At 38.5% G+C, this 15,877-nt stretch overlaps 1 protein-coding gene across 1 annotated transcript in view; it reads left to right on the forward strand.

Annotated features, from left to right (window-relative positions):
* The window catches only part of DNAH1 (dynein axonemal heavy chain 1), a 168,063-nt gene that overhangs the window by 62,242 nt on the left and 89,944 nt on the right, over positions 1–15,877 (forward strand). Inside the window, exons 28-34 of the mRNA XM_063291915.1 lie at positions 175–363; positions 7,089–7,194; positions 7,881–7,994; positions 12,286–12,435; positions 12,744–12,830; positions 14,184–14,370; positions 15,675–15,766. Of these exons, the coding sequence (XP_063147985.1) occupies positions 175–363; positions 7,089–7,194; positions 7,881–7,994; positions 12,286–12,435; positions 12,744–12,830; positions 14,184–14,370; positions 15,675–15,766 (925 nt within the window). The remainder of the gene's footprint in view (positions 1–174; positions 364–7,088; positions 7,195–7,880; positions 7,995–12,285; positions 12,436–12,743; positions 12,831–14,183; positions 14,371–15,674; positions 15,767–15,877) is intronic.

Here is a 15,877-nt window from a genome sequence, read left to right on the forward strand (position 1 = left end):
TCATCTTAGACTATGTTGCTATTTACATCTGAACAATTTCAAAATGTAACTATATAGTATAATCATATAAGGTGGCTCTCCAGTAATGCTTATATATGAATAATAAATGCCTCAGTTTAGAAAATTTAAAAGGATACTTTCAGAAGTCTGAAAATGATTTGATTCTTATGACAGATGCTACCTAACCCTGACTGGAGCCTTGCATTTGAAATTTGGAGGTGCTCCTGCAGGACCAGCTGGAACAGGCAAAACGGAGACAACTAAGGATCTGGGAAAAGCTTTAGCTATACAGACGGTTGTGTTTAATTGCTCCGATCAGCTTGACTTTATGGCAATGGGGAAATTCCTGAAAGGACTAGCCAGGTACTAAACCACAGTTCTGTACCTATGAAAGGAAATATGCCTGAATTAGAATAGGGCTACATCAAATAAGGAGTGGAAGAGAGTATGTGCGTGTTCAGAACAAGTGATAGTTTATCTAATACCAATCTTCTTTTTGTCTATTTCTGCTGTCAAGGAGAAGTGTTACTATACTTGGCCCTAGAGATTGAGAATTGAATAAACGTTCAGTGTACGAGATTACTTATTAAATGTATGGGCTTCCCCAATCTGTACAGTTCTAAGCAGCTTATAGGATACAACCATAAAAAACAACAGAAACATAGAATATATAATGCAAAAGAAAATTAGAGAAAAACCACAATCAGATAACCAAACATCCCATGGATAGGTCTACTATCCATTCTAACCCAAGGCCTGGGGATAGAGCCATGTTTTGAGGGCATGCTTAAATAGGGCCAGGGTGCATAAGATAGAATATTCTATCATATTCTATCATATTACGATATTCTATATTCTATATACACTGCGTGCACAATTATTAAGCAAGTTGTATTTTTGAGGATGAATTTCATTATTGAACAACTACAGTGCTCTCGGTCAATCCAAAATGTTAATAAACCTCAAACCTGAATGTTTAAGGAAATAAAAGTGAGGTTTTGGCTCTTTAGGAGCATATCTATGTGTGCACAATTATTGGGCAACTATTAGCGTGCAGAATTATTATGCAACTAAATGAAAAACGAAAATTCCCCCATCTCACTCGTTTATTTTCATCTGTTAAAGTGAGAATAAACAAACAACTCAAAATTTACAAATAAACATTTCTGACATTTCAAACAAAAAATCAGTGACCAATATAGCCACCCTTCTTTGCAGTAACAGTCATAAGCCTTCCATTCATGGAGTCTGTCAGTTTCTTGATCTGTTGATGATCAACTTTTTGTGCAGCAGCAACCAGACACTGTTCAGAGAGGTGTACTGTTTTCCTTCACCGTAAATCTCCCGTTTGAGAGGGGGCCAACAAGTTCTCAATAGGGTTTAGGTCAGGTGAGGAAGGGGGCCATGTCATTATTCTTTCATCTTTGAGGTCTTTACTGGCTAGCCACGCAGTGGAGTACTTCAATGCATGCAATGGAGTATTGTCCTGCATAAACATCATGGTCTTCTTGAAAGATGCAGACTTTTTCCTGTACCACTGCTTGAAGAAAGTGTCTTCTAAAAACTGGCAGTAGGTTTGGGAGTTGATTTTGAGTCCATCTTCAACCCGAAAAGGTCCAGCTAGCTCATCTTTAATAATACCAGCCCATACCAGTACCCCACCTCCACCTTGCTGGCGTCTGAGTCGAAGTGGAGCTCTGTGCCCATTACTGATCCAGCCACGGGCCCATCCATCTGGTCCGTCAAGAGTCACTCTCATCTCATCAGTCCATAAAACCTTTGAAAAATCTGTCTCCAGATATTTCTTGGCCCAGTCTTGCTGTTTCAACTTATGTGTCTTGTTCTGTGGTGGTCGAGTTTCAGCCTTCCTTACTTTGGCCATGTCTCTGAGCACAGAATACCTTGTACTTCTGGGCACTCCAAGTAGGTTGCAGTTCTGGAATATGACAGCACTGGAGGATAATGGGTTCCTGGTAGCTTCACATTTGATTCTTCTCAGATCTTTGGCAGTTAATTTGCGTCTTTTTTTCTCAACACGTTTCTTGCAACCCTGTTGACTATTTGCAACAAAACGTTTGATGGTTCTGTGGTCACACCCCAATGTCTTAGCAATTTCAAGAGTGCTGCATCCCTCTGAAAGGCTTCTTACAATTTTTGACTTTTCGGAGTCAGTTAAATCTCTTTTTTGGCCCATTTTGCCTGAGGAAAAGAAGCTGCCTAATAATTATGCACACCTTGATATAGAGTGTTGATCTCCTTAGGCCACACCCTCCCTCATTACACAAATACACATCACCTGATATGCTTATATCCAATAAGCATTCAGGTTTATACAGCTTGGAGGTGGAAAATATGCATAAAAATGATGATATGGTCAAAATACTCACTTGCCTAATAATTGTGCACACAGTGTAGAAGGGACAGATAAGATAGTTATGCAAGGTTTGGCAAGTAGAAAAATCTTCACTAGTCCTTGAGAAAAGCCTTTGGAGGCAGAGGGTCACTGCAGTTGGTGCTGCTGCCCAGTGCATAGCCTGCTGCTTGCCTCTGTTACTCTCCTTACTGCTTCTTGGAGCTCCCTCTGGCTCCTGGATCAGCCCAGTCCATGAAGCTGGGCAGTTGTTCTGGCTGTTGTGCTCCTAGGCTTTGGTCATAGCATCTCAGCTGCAGCTTTTCTTAGGCACACAGTCCACCATGCTTGTATTTGGACTGTGGATCACAGTGCTGGCACATCCTTTCTAGTGGCTCTTTTTTTTCCCCTGAGGGGGAAAAGTCTGTTAAATAGAGGTTTATTATAATTAGCTGATTACTAAATGCCAATATACTTTAAAGTCCATTCCAGATCAAGCCATAAATATGCATCTTTTGAAGGACTCAAAACACTAAAGCAAAAAAGGTTGAGATGAGGAAAAGAAAAAATGGCTAATATTTAAGCCATATTAAGCTTTAGGTACAGGTTTAAATGGATCAAAGAATGGGTTATAATTGTATAAACTGGAACCTTTTAGGTTCATAACTGGTGTTCAGTTGCACACAAGACTCCCAAGAGTTGCTGGGATGAGGAAACAAGCAAACAATAGCTGATTTCCCATTTTAAACATGTGTAATATACAGCTGTTATATTCATATCTGTCCCCATTCTTAGCGTTAAAAAAGGTTCCTTGGTTGGTGGGAAATGGAGAGAAAGTAGATTTTTTTTAAAAAACAGATAATTTTATATACTTATATAATTTTATATTTTTGAGGCATATCAATGGAAGTCAAATAGTATGACCTAATAATAAGAGACCACCACCCATCTGTCAGTTTGTCATACTGTGGTGGCTTGCATGTTGCTATGATGCTGGAAGCTATATCACGAGTAGTTCTACTACCAAAAGGGTTACCCATGGTGGACAGGTTTCAGCAGAGCTCCCAGACAAAGATCAGACCAGGGAGCAAGGTCTGGCAATCTACTCCCAAAAATGTGGCAGTGAAAACCCTATGGATTACAACAGAACATTTTTCGATAGTGGGCTGGAAAATGAGCCCCTCAGGTCGGAAGGTACTCGGTATGCTACTGGGGGAGAGCTGCCTTCTCAAAGTAGAGCTGACCTTTGTGATGTGGATGCCTTCATTTGCTGATGTGGCATGACTCAAAGTGAGAAATAACAGCTACAAACATCCATTAATAATTGAGACATGGAATGTACGAAGTATGAATCAAGGAAAATTGGAAGTTGTCAAGAATGAAATGGAATGCCTAAAGATCAACATCCTAGGTATTAGTGAGCTGATGTGGACTGGCATTGGTCACTTTGAATCTGACAGTCATATGGTATACAATGCTGGGAATGAAAAATTGAAGAGGAATGGTGTGGCATTCATCATTAAGAATAGTTCAAGATCACTTCTAAAGTACAACTCTGCCAGTGATAGACTAATATCTATACACCTACAAGGAAGATCAGTTAATACTACTGTTATTCAAATTTGTGCACCAACCACAAATGCTGAAGATGAAGAAATTGAAACTTTCACGAAATGCTGCAATTTGAAATTGATCAAACATGCAATCAAGATGCTTTATTAATTATTGGTGACTGGAATGCAAAAGTTGGAAACAAAGAAGAAGGATTAGTAGTTGGAAAATATGGCCTTGGTGACAGAAACAACACTGGAGATTGCATGATTGAATTCTGTAAGACCAATGATTTATTTATTTGCAATACTTTTTTCCAACAACACAGTCAACAACTCTATACATGGACCTCACCAGATGGATTACACAGAAATCAAATAGATTATGTTTGTGGAAGGAGACGATGAAGAAGCTTAATATTATCAGTTAAGACAAAGCCAGGAGCTGACTGTGGGACAGATAATCAATTGCTCATGTGCAAGTTCAAGATGAAGCTGAAGAAAATTAAAGCAAGTCCAAGAGGGCCAAAGTATGATCTAGAAAACATCCCACCTGAATTTAGAGATCACCTCAAAAATAGATTTGATGCACTAAACACTGATGACCAAAGACCAGAAGAGTTGTGGGAAGACATTAAGAACATAATATGCAAAGGAAGTGAAAGATCATTAAAAAGGAAGGAAAGAAAGAAAAGATCCAAATGGATGTCAGATGAGACTCTGGAACTTGCTCTTAAACGTCGAGTAGCTAAAGCTAATGGAAGAAAGAATGAAGTAAGAGAGCTAAATAGAAAATTTCAAAGGGCAGCTCGAAAAGATAAGGAAAAATATTATGATGAAATATGCAAAGACCTGGAGCTAGAAAATCAAAGAGGAAGAACATGATCAGCATTTCTCAAGCTGAAAGAGCTGAAAAGAAAATTCAAGCCCCGAGTTGCTACCCTTAAAGATTCTATGGGCAATACGTTAAATGACACGGGTAGTATTAAAAGGAGATGGAAGGAATATACAGAATCACTGTATAAGAAAGAATTAGTCAATGTTCAGCTATTTCAGGAGGTAGAATATGATCAAGAACCATCAGTACTGAAGGAAGAAGTTCAAGCTGCACTGAAGGCTTTGGTGAAAAACAAGGCTCCAGGAATTGATGGATTACCAACTGAGATATTTCAGCAATCAGATGCAGTAGTGGAAGCAATGTCGAGAAGTTTGGAAGGCAACGACCTGGCCGACTGACTGGAGGAGATCCGTATTCATGCCCATTCCAAAGAAAGGAGATCAAACAGAATGTGGAAATTATTGAACAATTTCATTAATTTCACATGCTAGCAAAATTTTGCTGAAAATAATTCAACAACATTTGCAGCCTTACATCGATAGAGAACTACCAGAAGTCCAGGCTGGATTTAGAAGAGGACGCGGTACGAGAGATATCATTCCTAATGTCAGACGGATCTTGGCTGAACATAAAGAACACCAGAAAGATGTTCACCTCTGTTTCATTGATTACGCAAAGGTGTTTGACTATGTGGACCATAACAAGTTATGGTTAATGTTACAAAGAATGGGAATTCCAGAGCACTTAATTGTACTCATGTGGAACCTGTACACGGATCAAGAGGCAGTCATTAGAACAGACAATGGTGACACCGAGTGGTTCAAAATTGGAAAAGGTGTGCGGCAAGGTTGCATACTTTCACCCTACTTATTCAATATGTATGCTGAACAAATAATTCGAGAAACAGGAATGTACGAAGAAGAACGGGGTATCAGAATTGGTGGAAGACTCATTAACAACCTGCAATATGCAGATGATACAACTTTGCTTGCTGGAAATGAAGAAGGCTTGAAGTACTTGCTGATGAAGATCAAAGATTGTAGTCAGCAATACGGACTACACCTGAATGTGAAGAAGATGAAGATTCTCACAAATGGACCAATAAACAATATCACAATAAATGGAGAAGAAATTGAAGTAGTAATGATTTCATTCTACTCGGATCAACGATCAATGCCAAGGGAAGTAGTAATCAAGAAATCAAATGACGTATCATGCTAGGAAAATCTGCCATCAAAGACCTATCTAAAGTTTTCAGAAGTAAAGATGCCAGTTTAAAAACAAAGGTGCTTCTGACTTCTCAACTGCCACATATGCCTGAGAAATTTGGACATTAAAAAAGGAAAATAGAAGAAGAATTGATGCATTCAAATTGTGGTGTTGGTGAAGTTGATTGAAAATACCATGGACTGCCAGAAGAACAAGGAAATCTGTTTTAGAAGACATACAACCAGAATGTTCCCTAGAGGCAAAGATAACTAAGCTTAGACTCTCATACTTGGGCACATCATCAGGAAAGACCTAGTCCTTGAAAGAGACATCATGTTTGGTAAAATTGAGGGCCAGCAGAAAAGAGGAAGACCTTCAATGTGATGGATTGATACAGTTACAGTAACAATGGATGCAAACATTGGAACAGTCAGGCATGTGGTGCAAGACCGAATAGCATTTCGTTATGTTATACATAGGGTCACCATGAGTCGTAAACGACTCGACAGCAACTAACAACAACAATAGTAAGAGAGGATATGCCTTTAGAAAATGAAGGGCTAGTTTCAAATTTTATCAAATTCTCTTCCTCCTATGTAAGATTTTGTTGCTGAATTGCTAAATTTGATATTCTCCAGATCATTCACATACATATACATACATACACACTCACACACGTACACACATACAGAGTATAGTTTCATTGACTTTATCTTTAAAAAGATTGCAATTTAAAGCAACAGTAATGTGGTTTGCAGCTGATAGAGCTGAATCACTGCAGCACCATCAGCTGCAAACCATATTACCATTGCTTTAGATTGCAATCTTTTTAAAAATAAAGTCAATGAAACTATATTCTATATGTGTGTGAGTGTTCCAGCACTGCAACATCCGATTTTAGGAGTTATTTCTCAGTTTTATAATCTATGAGTAGAGCACTGACACAAAGTAAAGATGCAACCTGTGCCTACTGTGTTTAGTGTGGCTTTCACATATGAACCTTCTTTGCAAAATATCCTAATAAGAAAATTAGAGGATTGATATAGTCATTTTTCTCTGCTATCTTCTGATGTTTAAGACTGATTGCATTAGGAATAGTTACTACTGGGTATTTGATACTATCTTCTGTTTATATGATCAGCTCTGGAGCCTGGGCTTGTTTTGATGAATTCAACCGCATTGACATTGAAGTGTTGTCTGTAGTTGCCCAGCAGATCACAACTATTCAGAAGGCCCAGCAACAGCGGGTAAGACAGGAAGCCTGTTTCCAAGACATGATGCTAATAGGTTTCATGATCTCCTCTTTTATTTCTCTTCAACTGGTTGTCATCTAGAGTCAACACAAATGCTTGCTTATGTATTTGGGGTCTTTTATTAAATGACAGTAACAGATTAGCTGCCTGAATGCTAAAAATAGTACATAGGCATGCATCTGAATTTGTACCCAGCATGTTGCTACAGGTTATGAGTGGCTAACCCAATAATTACTAATTTCTGTCTTCCGTCCATCCATCCGTCCATCCATTACCAAAGAGAGCTCTAGTGATTGGGTTAAATGTTTGTTAACAACTGGTAAAGTCTTAAAAGAATTATCTGGTGTTGCCCACTTCGTATACTGACCCTAATACTCTTTGGTTAAGTCTTATATTGTTTTTTCTAAGGTACTTATCACAACTGGGATTCTTGATGTTTGTTTATAATTAGAATTTCTATACATTTTTAATTTGAAATCCTAAACTGCACAGCTTTCCATGAAAGGAGCAAATCTCCTTTTGTGCTTGACTTATCACATAATTGTTCAGTCACTAGTGTAAGAAATCTCTGAAATTGTTGGGAAGATGTTATAGCCAGAAAACAGTATCTTCATAATGGAATTGGAATTTGAAAATACTTTTTTGAATAGTAAATTGTTCACCATTTTTACTGCCTCCAGGTGGATCGCTTCATATTTGAAGGAGCTGAGATCCCACTGGTTCCATCTTGTGCAGTCTTCATCACAATGAACCCTGGCTATGCTGGACGTACTGAATTACCTGATAATTTAAAGGTAAATGAATGGTGCTGAATGTTACAAAGTACTACATCACACTACATTCATTTGAATTTAAATCTCTTCCATTTTCTTTGTGTGAATGGTAGAAATGGTGTGGAAAGTGGAGGTGTGGAGAGTGGGGGCTGTCAAATGCAGGCAGGGGAAAGGAGAGTTGAGATGTCCCAAGTCAGGAGATCACTAATGAAGTGTGGCAAGAAACTAGGGGAAAATACATTCAAGAGCCATAGAATATAGATGGCTGCAAGCCATCACCTCTTCTAGTCCTTTGTAGCTCCACTGGGTACCTGATATCATGCCTTCTGATCCTCCCTCTCTGGTGATGCTATTGCTAAATGCCAGGTGAGTTCATAATAAGACCAAATTCATCAAATTGTCTGATAGTATTTGCTTGACCTGTCAGGTATTCCTGATACCTGGGTGAGTGGGTAAGCTGGGAGCTATTCCTCCCAGCTATTTCTCAGTCATCTACTGATAACACTATGTCTCTATAATATGTAAATCAGAAGAGACTACATATTCTGAATCAGCAGCTGGACTTAATAATGAGTTGGATGAGGACAAGTAAACTGAGATTGACTCCTGATAAGACAAAAACTGTGGATTGGTAGTTCCTGGCTGTTGTCCTGTTCAGACTATGAGATGGCCAGGCAGAGTTACTAATAAAATTCTTTATTGAATAAACTATTTACAATAGCAAGTTCTTGCAATAGATTAGAGCATGTAATTCAATCAAGTCCACCCAGGTGTCAAAGGACACCCAGGCAACACTGCAGAGTCAGACTGTGGCAAGGCAGCAAGGCAGAACTTGGCCAATTCTCTGATTGAGGCTGCAAGGCTGGAAGAAGCTAGGGTGCGTGGCAAAGGAGAGGCTGAACACTTGGATTAGTGTCCTGGCATGCAGGCTGGATCAGGCTGGCACACAGAGGCTAGACAAGGCTGGGCTGGAGTATCTGGGCAGGGCTTGATTCTGAAGGCAAGACTGGACTTTGCTGGAATGCCTAGGCAAGGCTTGGTTCTGGAGACAAGACTGGACTTGGCTGGAGTGGCTTCCTGGTACCAAGGTTTTTCCATCTTTGGTCCTGGATGGGGTGGCACTGCACCAGACGGACCCGGTGCGCAATTTGGGGGTCCTTTTGGACTCACGGCTCTTGCTGGAAGAGCAGGTGGTAGCCATGGCTAAGAGGGCCTTTGCACACCTTTGGGCTGTGCACCAATTGCGCCCATTCCTGGACTGGGAGACACTACTCACTGTCACTCATGCCCTCGTGACCTCCTTTTTGGATTACTGCAACGCGCTCTACATGGAGCTGCCCTTGAAGAGCATTTGGAAGCTTCAGCTGGTGCAAAATGCAACTGCCCAGGTTGTAAACAGTGTTGGATACTCGGCACACGTAACATCTCTGCTTCAGGAGCTGCATTGGTTGCCGGTGTGTTTCCGGGTGCAATTGAAGGTGCTGGTTGTCACCTTTAAAGCCCTTCATGGCTTGGGGGCGGGTTACCTTAGGGACGATCTTTTCCTAGTTAGGTCTGCCCGTCCAATCCGGTCCAGCAGGATGGGCATGCCCTGGGTCCCTTCAGCTGGCAGGGACCAGGAAGTGTGCCTTTTCCGCTGTGGTGCCTGCCCTCTGGAACATTCTCCCTCCTGATATTAGGATGGCCCCAACCCTGTTGGCTTTCCGGAAAGCCTTGAAAGCCTGGCGTTGTGCCTGGGACTGGGGCCTCGAGTGTGGGAAGGGCCCCATTTCATGGTTATGTTAACACCATGGCTTTTAGATTGCTTGGCTGTATTTATATTTATATTTATATTTATTTTTTATTTTTGTTATTGTTTTTATTGTTTTATATTATGACTGTTTCTATTGTTGTTAGCCACCCATAGTCACTAGTTTGAGATGGGCAGCAATATAAATTAATTGAATAAATAAATAAATAAGTTTGGGAGCATAGAAATTTAATGAATAAATAAATGAATGCAATTTGCAGGAATTGCTGGAGATAAATGAAATACATCATTTTAGAGGATAAGGGAGATGTTCTTATAGGAAGGACTTAATTTTTGGGCAATGATCTCACTTGCTCTCATACTGGGTATATTCTTCCAGGAGTCCAGGGCTTTTGGTTATGGATAATCATTAGAAATACAGAGATAGATTTGTGATACTGTGACTTGCCTACTTGGGTGAAGATTGCTGCAGCCATGTGCTATCTGTATAAGCTGCTAGAGAGTGCTGAGGAGGAAGCAGTGGTCATGGTCCACACTGAAACCAAAGGAATTAGAAAATGTAGTCAGCCAGTCCTGAAATCTAAGTTTAGATTGCTATATAGCAGCTTGATGTTCACGACTGCTATGATGGTGTTCTCAGAAATGTTAAATATTCCATGCCAGCAAGGCAGTAACAGTGCAGAGCTCATGGGTCTCAATGTGTGAATGAGACAGTGGTGCGAAGTAGAGAGCTTTAAATTTGTTAGGCATTGGGAAACATTTTGGGAGAAGTCAAATACAGTATGTACAAGATAGATAAGCCCTGCCTGAATCAAAATAAAACCAGACTTCTGCTATATAACATCAGAAAGGTGGCAAAACAACATTTAAATTGCTCCCTGGGAGAAAACTGGCAGGTCCTGGACAGCATTAGGTTCAGATGGGTATACATGTTTCAGAAAATACTATAAGGGATAGGGCTAATGTTGGAAATGGGTTAATGGGTAGACATGATAACCAGGCGATAAAAGGGATAAAAGGGCAGTAAAAGGCTCACACCAAAACCACTTGAAAAACATCATGGAATATGGGTGTTTTCTATGCCAGTGTGGTAGAAGTCTGTGATGAGGGAATTGTAGTACTTGGTTTTGAATGAGAACATAGATATCGTAGGTATAACAGAAACCTGGTGGAATGGATAAATTAGTAGGACAGTTTTTCCTGGCTACATAATTTTAGGGAGGTAAAGAACTTATTAGTTTAGATACAGAACATTATATTCTCCAGCTGGGCTATTCTGAGCCTCCTATGCACCATGCTGTTCTTGGTGCAGATCAGTGGCTTCTGGAAGTAAAGTCCCTGAACCATAAGTGGTTTAAAGACTCCTAGGGGCCTGAAACAAGTCCTTTTCAGTTGGAATGGCATGAACAGGACACCTTGAATCATTTCCAGTTTGTAGGGTTTACTTCTGGGAACAACCAGCCCACCCTAGCACATCATGGTCCAGAGAAGGTTCAGAATGTTCCAGGATTCTTTGAAATGCTCCATTCCTGAATCAGTGCATATTTCTATAAACTTTATAGATTTGTCATAGAAAGATATGCTGGGAAAATGTTGCTTTTTATAGCAAGAAACACCTAAAAGCTAACATACAGTATATAAAATATTGACACTGGATTCTTTCACAAAATCATTATGTTTACAATATCTGGCCACAAAGTAAATTAGATCTAGGGATATGCTATCACTCACCTGAATGAAATACTGAGGAAGATAAATGTGAAATTGCTAACTTCCTAGCAAAAATATATACCATGTCCTTCAAATCAGTGGAAGAATACTGGAAGGTAGCCAATGTGACACAATTTTTTAAAAAAGGACCCAGGGGAGAAATGAGAATATATTGGTCAGTTAGCTTAATGACTTTAGGAAAGGGATTGAAAACAAATCTGACAATCACATACTATTCTGGTTACCATATTTAAAAAAGATATGATGGAGATAAAAAAAGTAGAGAAGAGGGCAACCAAAATTATCAAGGGCTTGAACACTTTCCCTACACAGAAAAATCTAGAATCTTTGGGACTTCCCAAAAATGTGGGAGGATGTGAATAAGCATAGAAGACTATGGAGAAAGTAGACAGGAAAGTCTTTTCCCCTCTCTCAAAACACTTGGACTAGGGACCATCAAATGAAAATGATAAGAGACTTAGAACCAGAAAAAGAAAGCACTTCATGCAGTAAATAATCTGTGGAATTTATTACCATCAGATGTACCACAAGCTACATACTTTGACAGCTTTAAAAGGAAATTGGATTTTTTTAAAAAGGGGAAACAAAGCTATCAAGGACTATTAAGACTCCATGGAACCTTTGTTTTGGGGGTAGCATGCCTTCAGATGCCAGTTGCACGAGAACAAGATCCCCACCTCTTGTAAGCACCCTAGAGACATCTTTGGCCACTATGAAAAACAAAATGCTAACTGCCCTGATCCAGCAGGGCTATTTTTATATTCTTAGGGAAACATGGTATCACTCCCACCATGATGAATATATACATATAGATGTAAATATATATTCCAGGCTCTTTTTCGTCCAGTGGCCATGATGGTTCCAGATTATTCCATGATTGCTGAGATTTCTCTGTATTCTTTTGGGTTCAATGAAGCCAAGGTTCTGGCAAAGAAGATCACTACCACTTTCAAACTGTCTTCTGAACAACTCAGTTCTCAGGTAAATATGCAGTTACATCAGTTCTGTAATTCGTGCCTGAATTTGTTACCAAGATGTTCTGTGAAGAAGACATAGGGGCTGTCTGTTTCTCTGATCTTCTGCCATTGATCATACAAAAATATTAAAACATGAAATTTGTTTTGAATAAGTATACACTCCTTTTCTTTTTTTTTAGAAAGATGATATGCTGCAGTATGAGTAGGAGGTTCTTATACAGATCCCTTTTCTAGTCTTAACTAAACAGATAGTTACCTTTCCAATAGAGTTTCTGTTTCCACTACTTGTCATTTTTCATATATCTACCATAGGATCATTATGATTTTGGAATGAGAGCTGTGAAGACCGTGATTTCAGCTGCTGGCAATCTCAAAAGAGAAAATCCAACCATGAATGAGGCAAGTCTTTCTTGAGAGAGTTCTATATCCAGTATTGCAGGGTTGGTCGGATCTGCGGAGAATCATCATTGAAATAACTAAAAAAATAATTAAATACCACTTCCTCTCTTACGTCTGAAAGTTGTTAAGTATTCACACAGTAGATTTCATTTTCATTTTAACAATATATCTCAATTTCTGTTCCTGGGGAAAAGCTGAGAGGGGCTAACATCAAACACAAGTAGAGCAATAATATCACAATCCTATTAAATTCACATTAATATTTAAATAAGTAAATCATATTTCGGAAGCATAATAGCAATTTGGCATTTAAAAACATTTATTCTTTTCATTAATTTGTATCCTGTCTTTTATTCAGTTGAATACTCAAAGTGGCTAACAGCAGTGAAAATACAAAATGATGATTAATAATTAAAATATTAAGAGGTGGCAGCACCTGGCTGATATTATGGATCTTGAAAAGCTAAGCAGGGCTGTACATGCCTAGTACTTGGGTAGGAGACCAATTGGAAATATTGTGGTCGTGGGCTAGATTGGGAAGTTAAATATATTGTTCCATATTGTTTACAGGAAAACAACATGTGGACAAGTCCATGAGTCACAGAAATCAAGCTCGGCCTGAGGGAGTTTTTTTTACAGAAATATTTTATGAACTAATATAAGTTACATAAGTATCAGAATATGTGAGGTTGTTATTTGCCTGTTTGCAGAGCCCTGATATCTTCCTCACTATAGTATCTTTGCAGATATTTTTTGAACTATACTGTAATTTTTAATAATTTAAATAAAATAGCTTTAAAATTAAAAGTAAAAAGGAAGATTTGTATTAAGGGAGGAATTGAAAAATATGGGTTATTTGCAATCATCATTTGCAATCACAAAGACAAGCTGTAACCTTCTTAGGGAATAAGTCTATTGTACTCAGTGGGTCTTATTTCTGAATATATGTATAAGATTGTCTGCATGTATAAGATTGCACTGTTGATTTCATTCCAGTTAGGTAGACCTCATAGAGAGATTCAGGTTATAGCAGATTTTCATATTGTACAAATATTTCATTGCAGCTGAAAATTTTGTAAAATTTATTTCTTATAACTATCATTGAAGATATAATAATAAATTAAAATTATCTCAAAATACTCATTCCCTCATATATATAGTAATTTTTATCACTTCAGCTAAAGGTATATGGAACTAAATATAAGATAGAATAGAACCATCCTTATTGCATCTGATTACCATCCAAATTTTTTTTAAAAACTGTTTTGTAAAATACTTTACATATCATTAATGTAAGCTGATCATGTTGATAGGAACATTGTTTGCCTAATGTTCTGCTTTAATTGTTTCCAGGAAATGATTTGCTTAAGGGCCATCAAGGATGTCAATGTTCCTAAGTTCCTGCAAGATGATCTCAAGCTCTTCAATGGTATAATTTCTGACCTATTTCCCATGATCAAAGAAGAAACTATTGACTATGGCATTTTGGAGGAGGCAATTCACAGATTCTGTCTAAAAGACAATTTGAAGGATGTTGATGGTAAGCAGAACATATGCTATTTTTTTTTCACCTTATGTTGTATTAGTCTCACATTTAAAAATATTGTCATTCTTGTTGCATAACAGAAAAACATGTCAGTCTCTAGAAGTTTGGGTAATTTGTCATCACACACAGTCTACAACTTGAGTTTCCTGTCTCAGCTCATAGATCAGTTTGTGAGAATAGTATTGTTAATGCTCAGATGAGGAACCTATGTACAGTACTTTGCCTTGATTTCAGCAGAAAAGTTGATTTTATTACTCAAAAAGGATTGTAAAATAAAATTGTCATTCCATCTATAGTCCTCCATTCTGCATCTCAGAGGCTCCTAATATTTTTGGTAGAAAATTGGGCTGGGTAAGCTCAGTTACATCTTACGTAGAATATATGATAGAGCAGTGAGGAAAACTTGTTTTTTCTGAAAAAAAGAAACCAGATAATATAAATAAATTCAATTCTCCCTCCCCCTAAAATTTTATTTGGTATCCAGATTCTTTGTACTTTTAAAAGAGTTGAGTAAAATATTGAATGGTGGGAATAGGACACACTTGGAACTTGATGCTGTCGATTTATATGAATTTATTTAGCATTTGCTATCACCATCCAAGAGCCAGATACTTTCAAATAATAATATAAATAATAAACTATTAAAACATCAAAGCATTAAAAGAAGAGCAAATAATACTTCCAGAAATAAAAACTGTAATGGTGGTGAGCAAATTTTTGCCTAATGGCTGTGCATCATACCCAGCCTGTTTTCCAATGCACTCTGCAGGCACTCAATTCACACCTCTGAAGAGAGACAGAAAGAGAAAAGAAATAATAGAGTGTGTAAAAGGAGATTCTGCCCCTTCCCCTCTGATCACCAAAATGCTCCTATGACATACTGTATCTGAGGAAATGGACCCTTGTCTTGTATCAAATCCATCAGGCATAGGCAAATAATTGTTGTTTCTTGATACTGAAAAGAAAATATACTTGTTGCCAAGTATGTCTTCTTAGAAAGTGAATTCCAGAGACAAGAGTGCCATTAAAAAAAAAAAAGCTCATGGATAGAAGTATTTATACTGTATACTGTATCATGCCTTGAGAGCTAAGCAAAAACTACAGAAGAATTAAATAATAGTAGTACAGTAAGCATGCTGCTGACATTTCATGTGCTGTCCTATGAGCATAGGGGTTTCCTATGAAGATCACTCAAATGCATGGCAGCCTTTCCAAGGTATTGCTACTTGAATTCACAACTCTGCAGCCAGTAAAAGCAACCAGGAGGCATTTCTGTTCTGAATCTTCTTTTGCTCCAGGTTTCGTGACCAAGTGTATTCAACTGTATGAAACAACTGTGGTACGGCATGGCCTCATGCTGGTGGGGCCCACAGGCTCTGGAAAAACAAAGGTAAGCATTGCTGAAGATGCATTGTGATAGAACAAGAAAGAGAACTAACACCAGAAATTTCCTCCAGCACTATCAATTTCTTGCTTGATCCTTTCTTGCCAAGTACAGTAG

This window comes from Candoia aspera, chromosome 2 (genome assembly GCF_035149785.1).
Source record: "Candoia aspera isolate rCanAsp1 chromosome 2, rCanAsp1.hap2, whole genome shotgun sequence".
NCBI lineage: Eukaryota > Metazoa > Chordata > Lepidosauria > Squamata > Boidae > Candoia > Candoia aspera.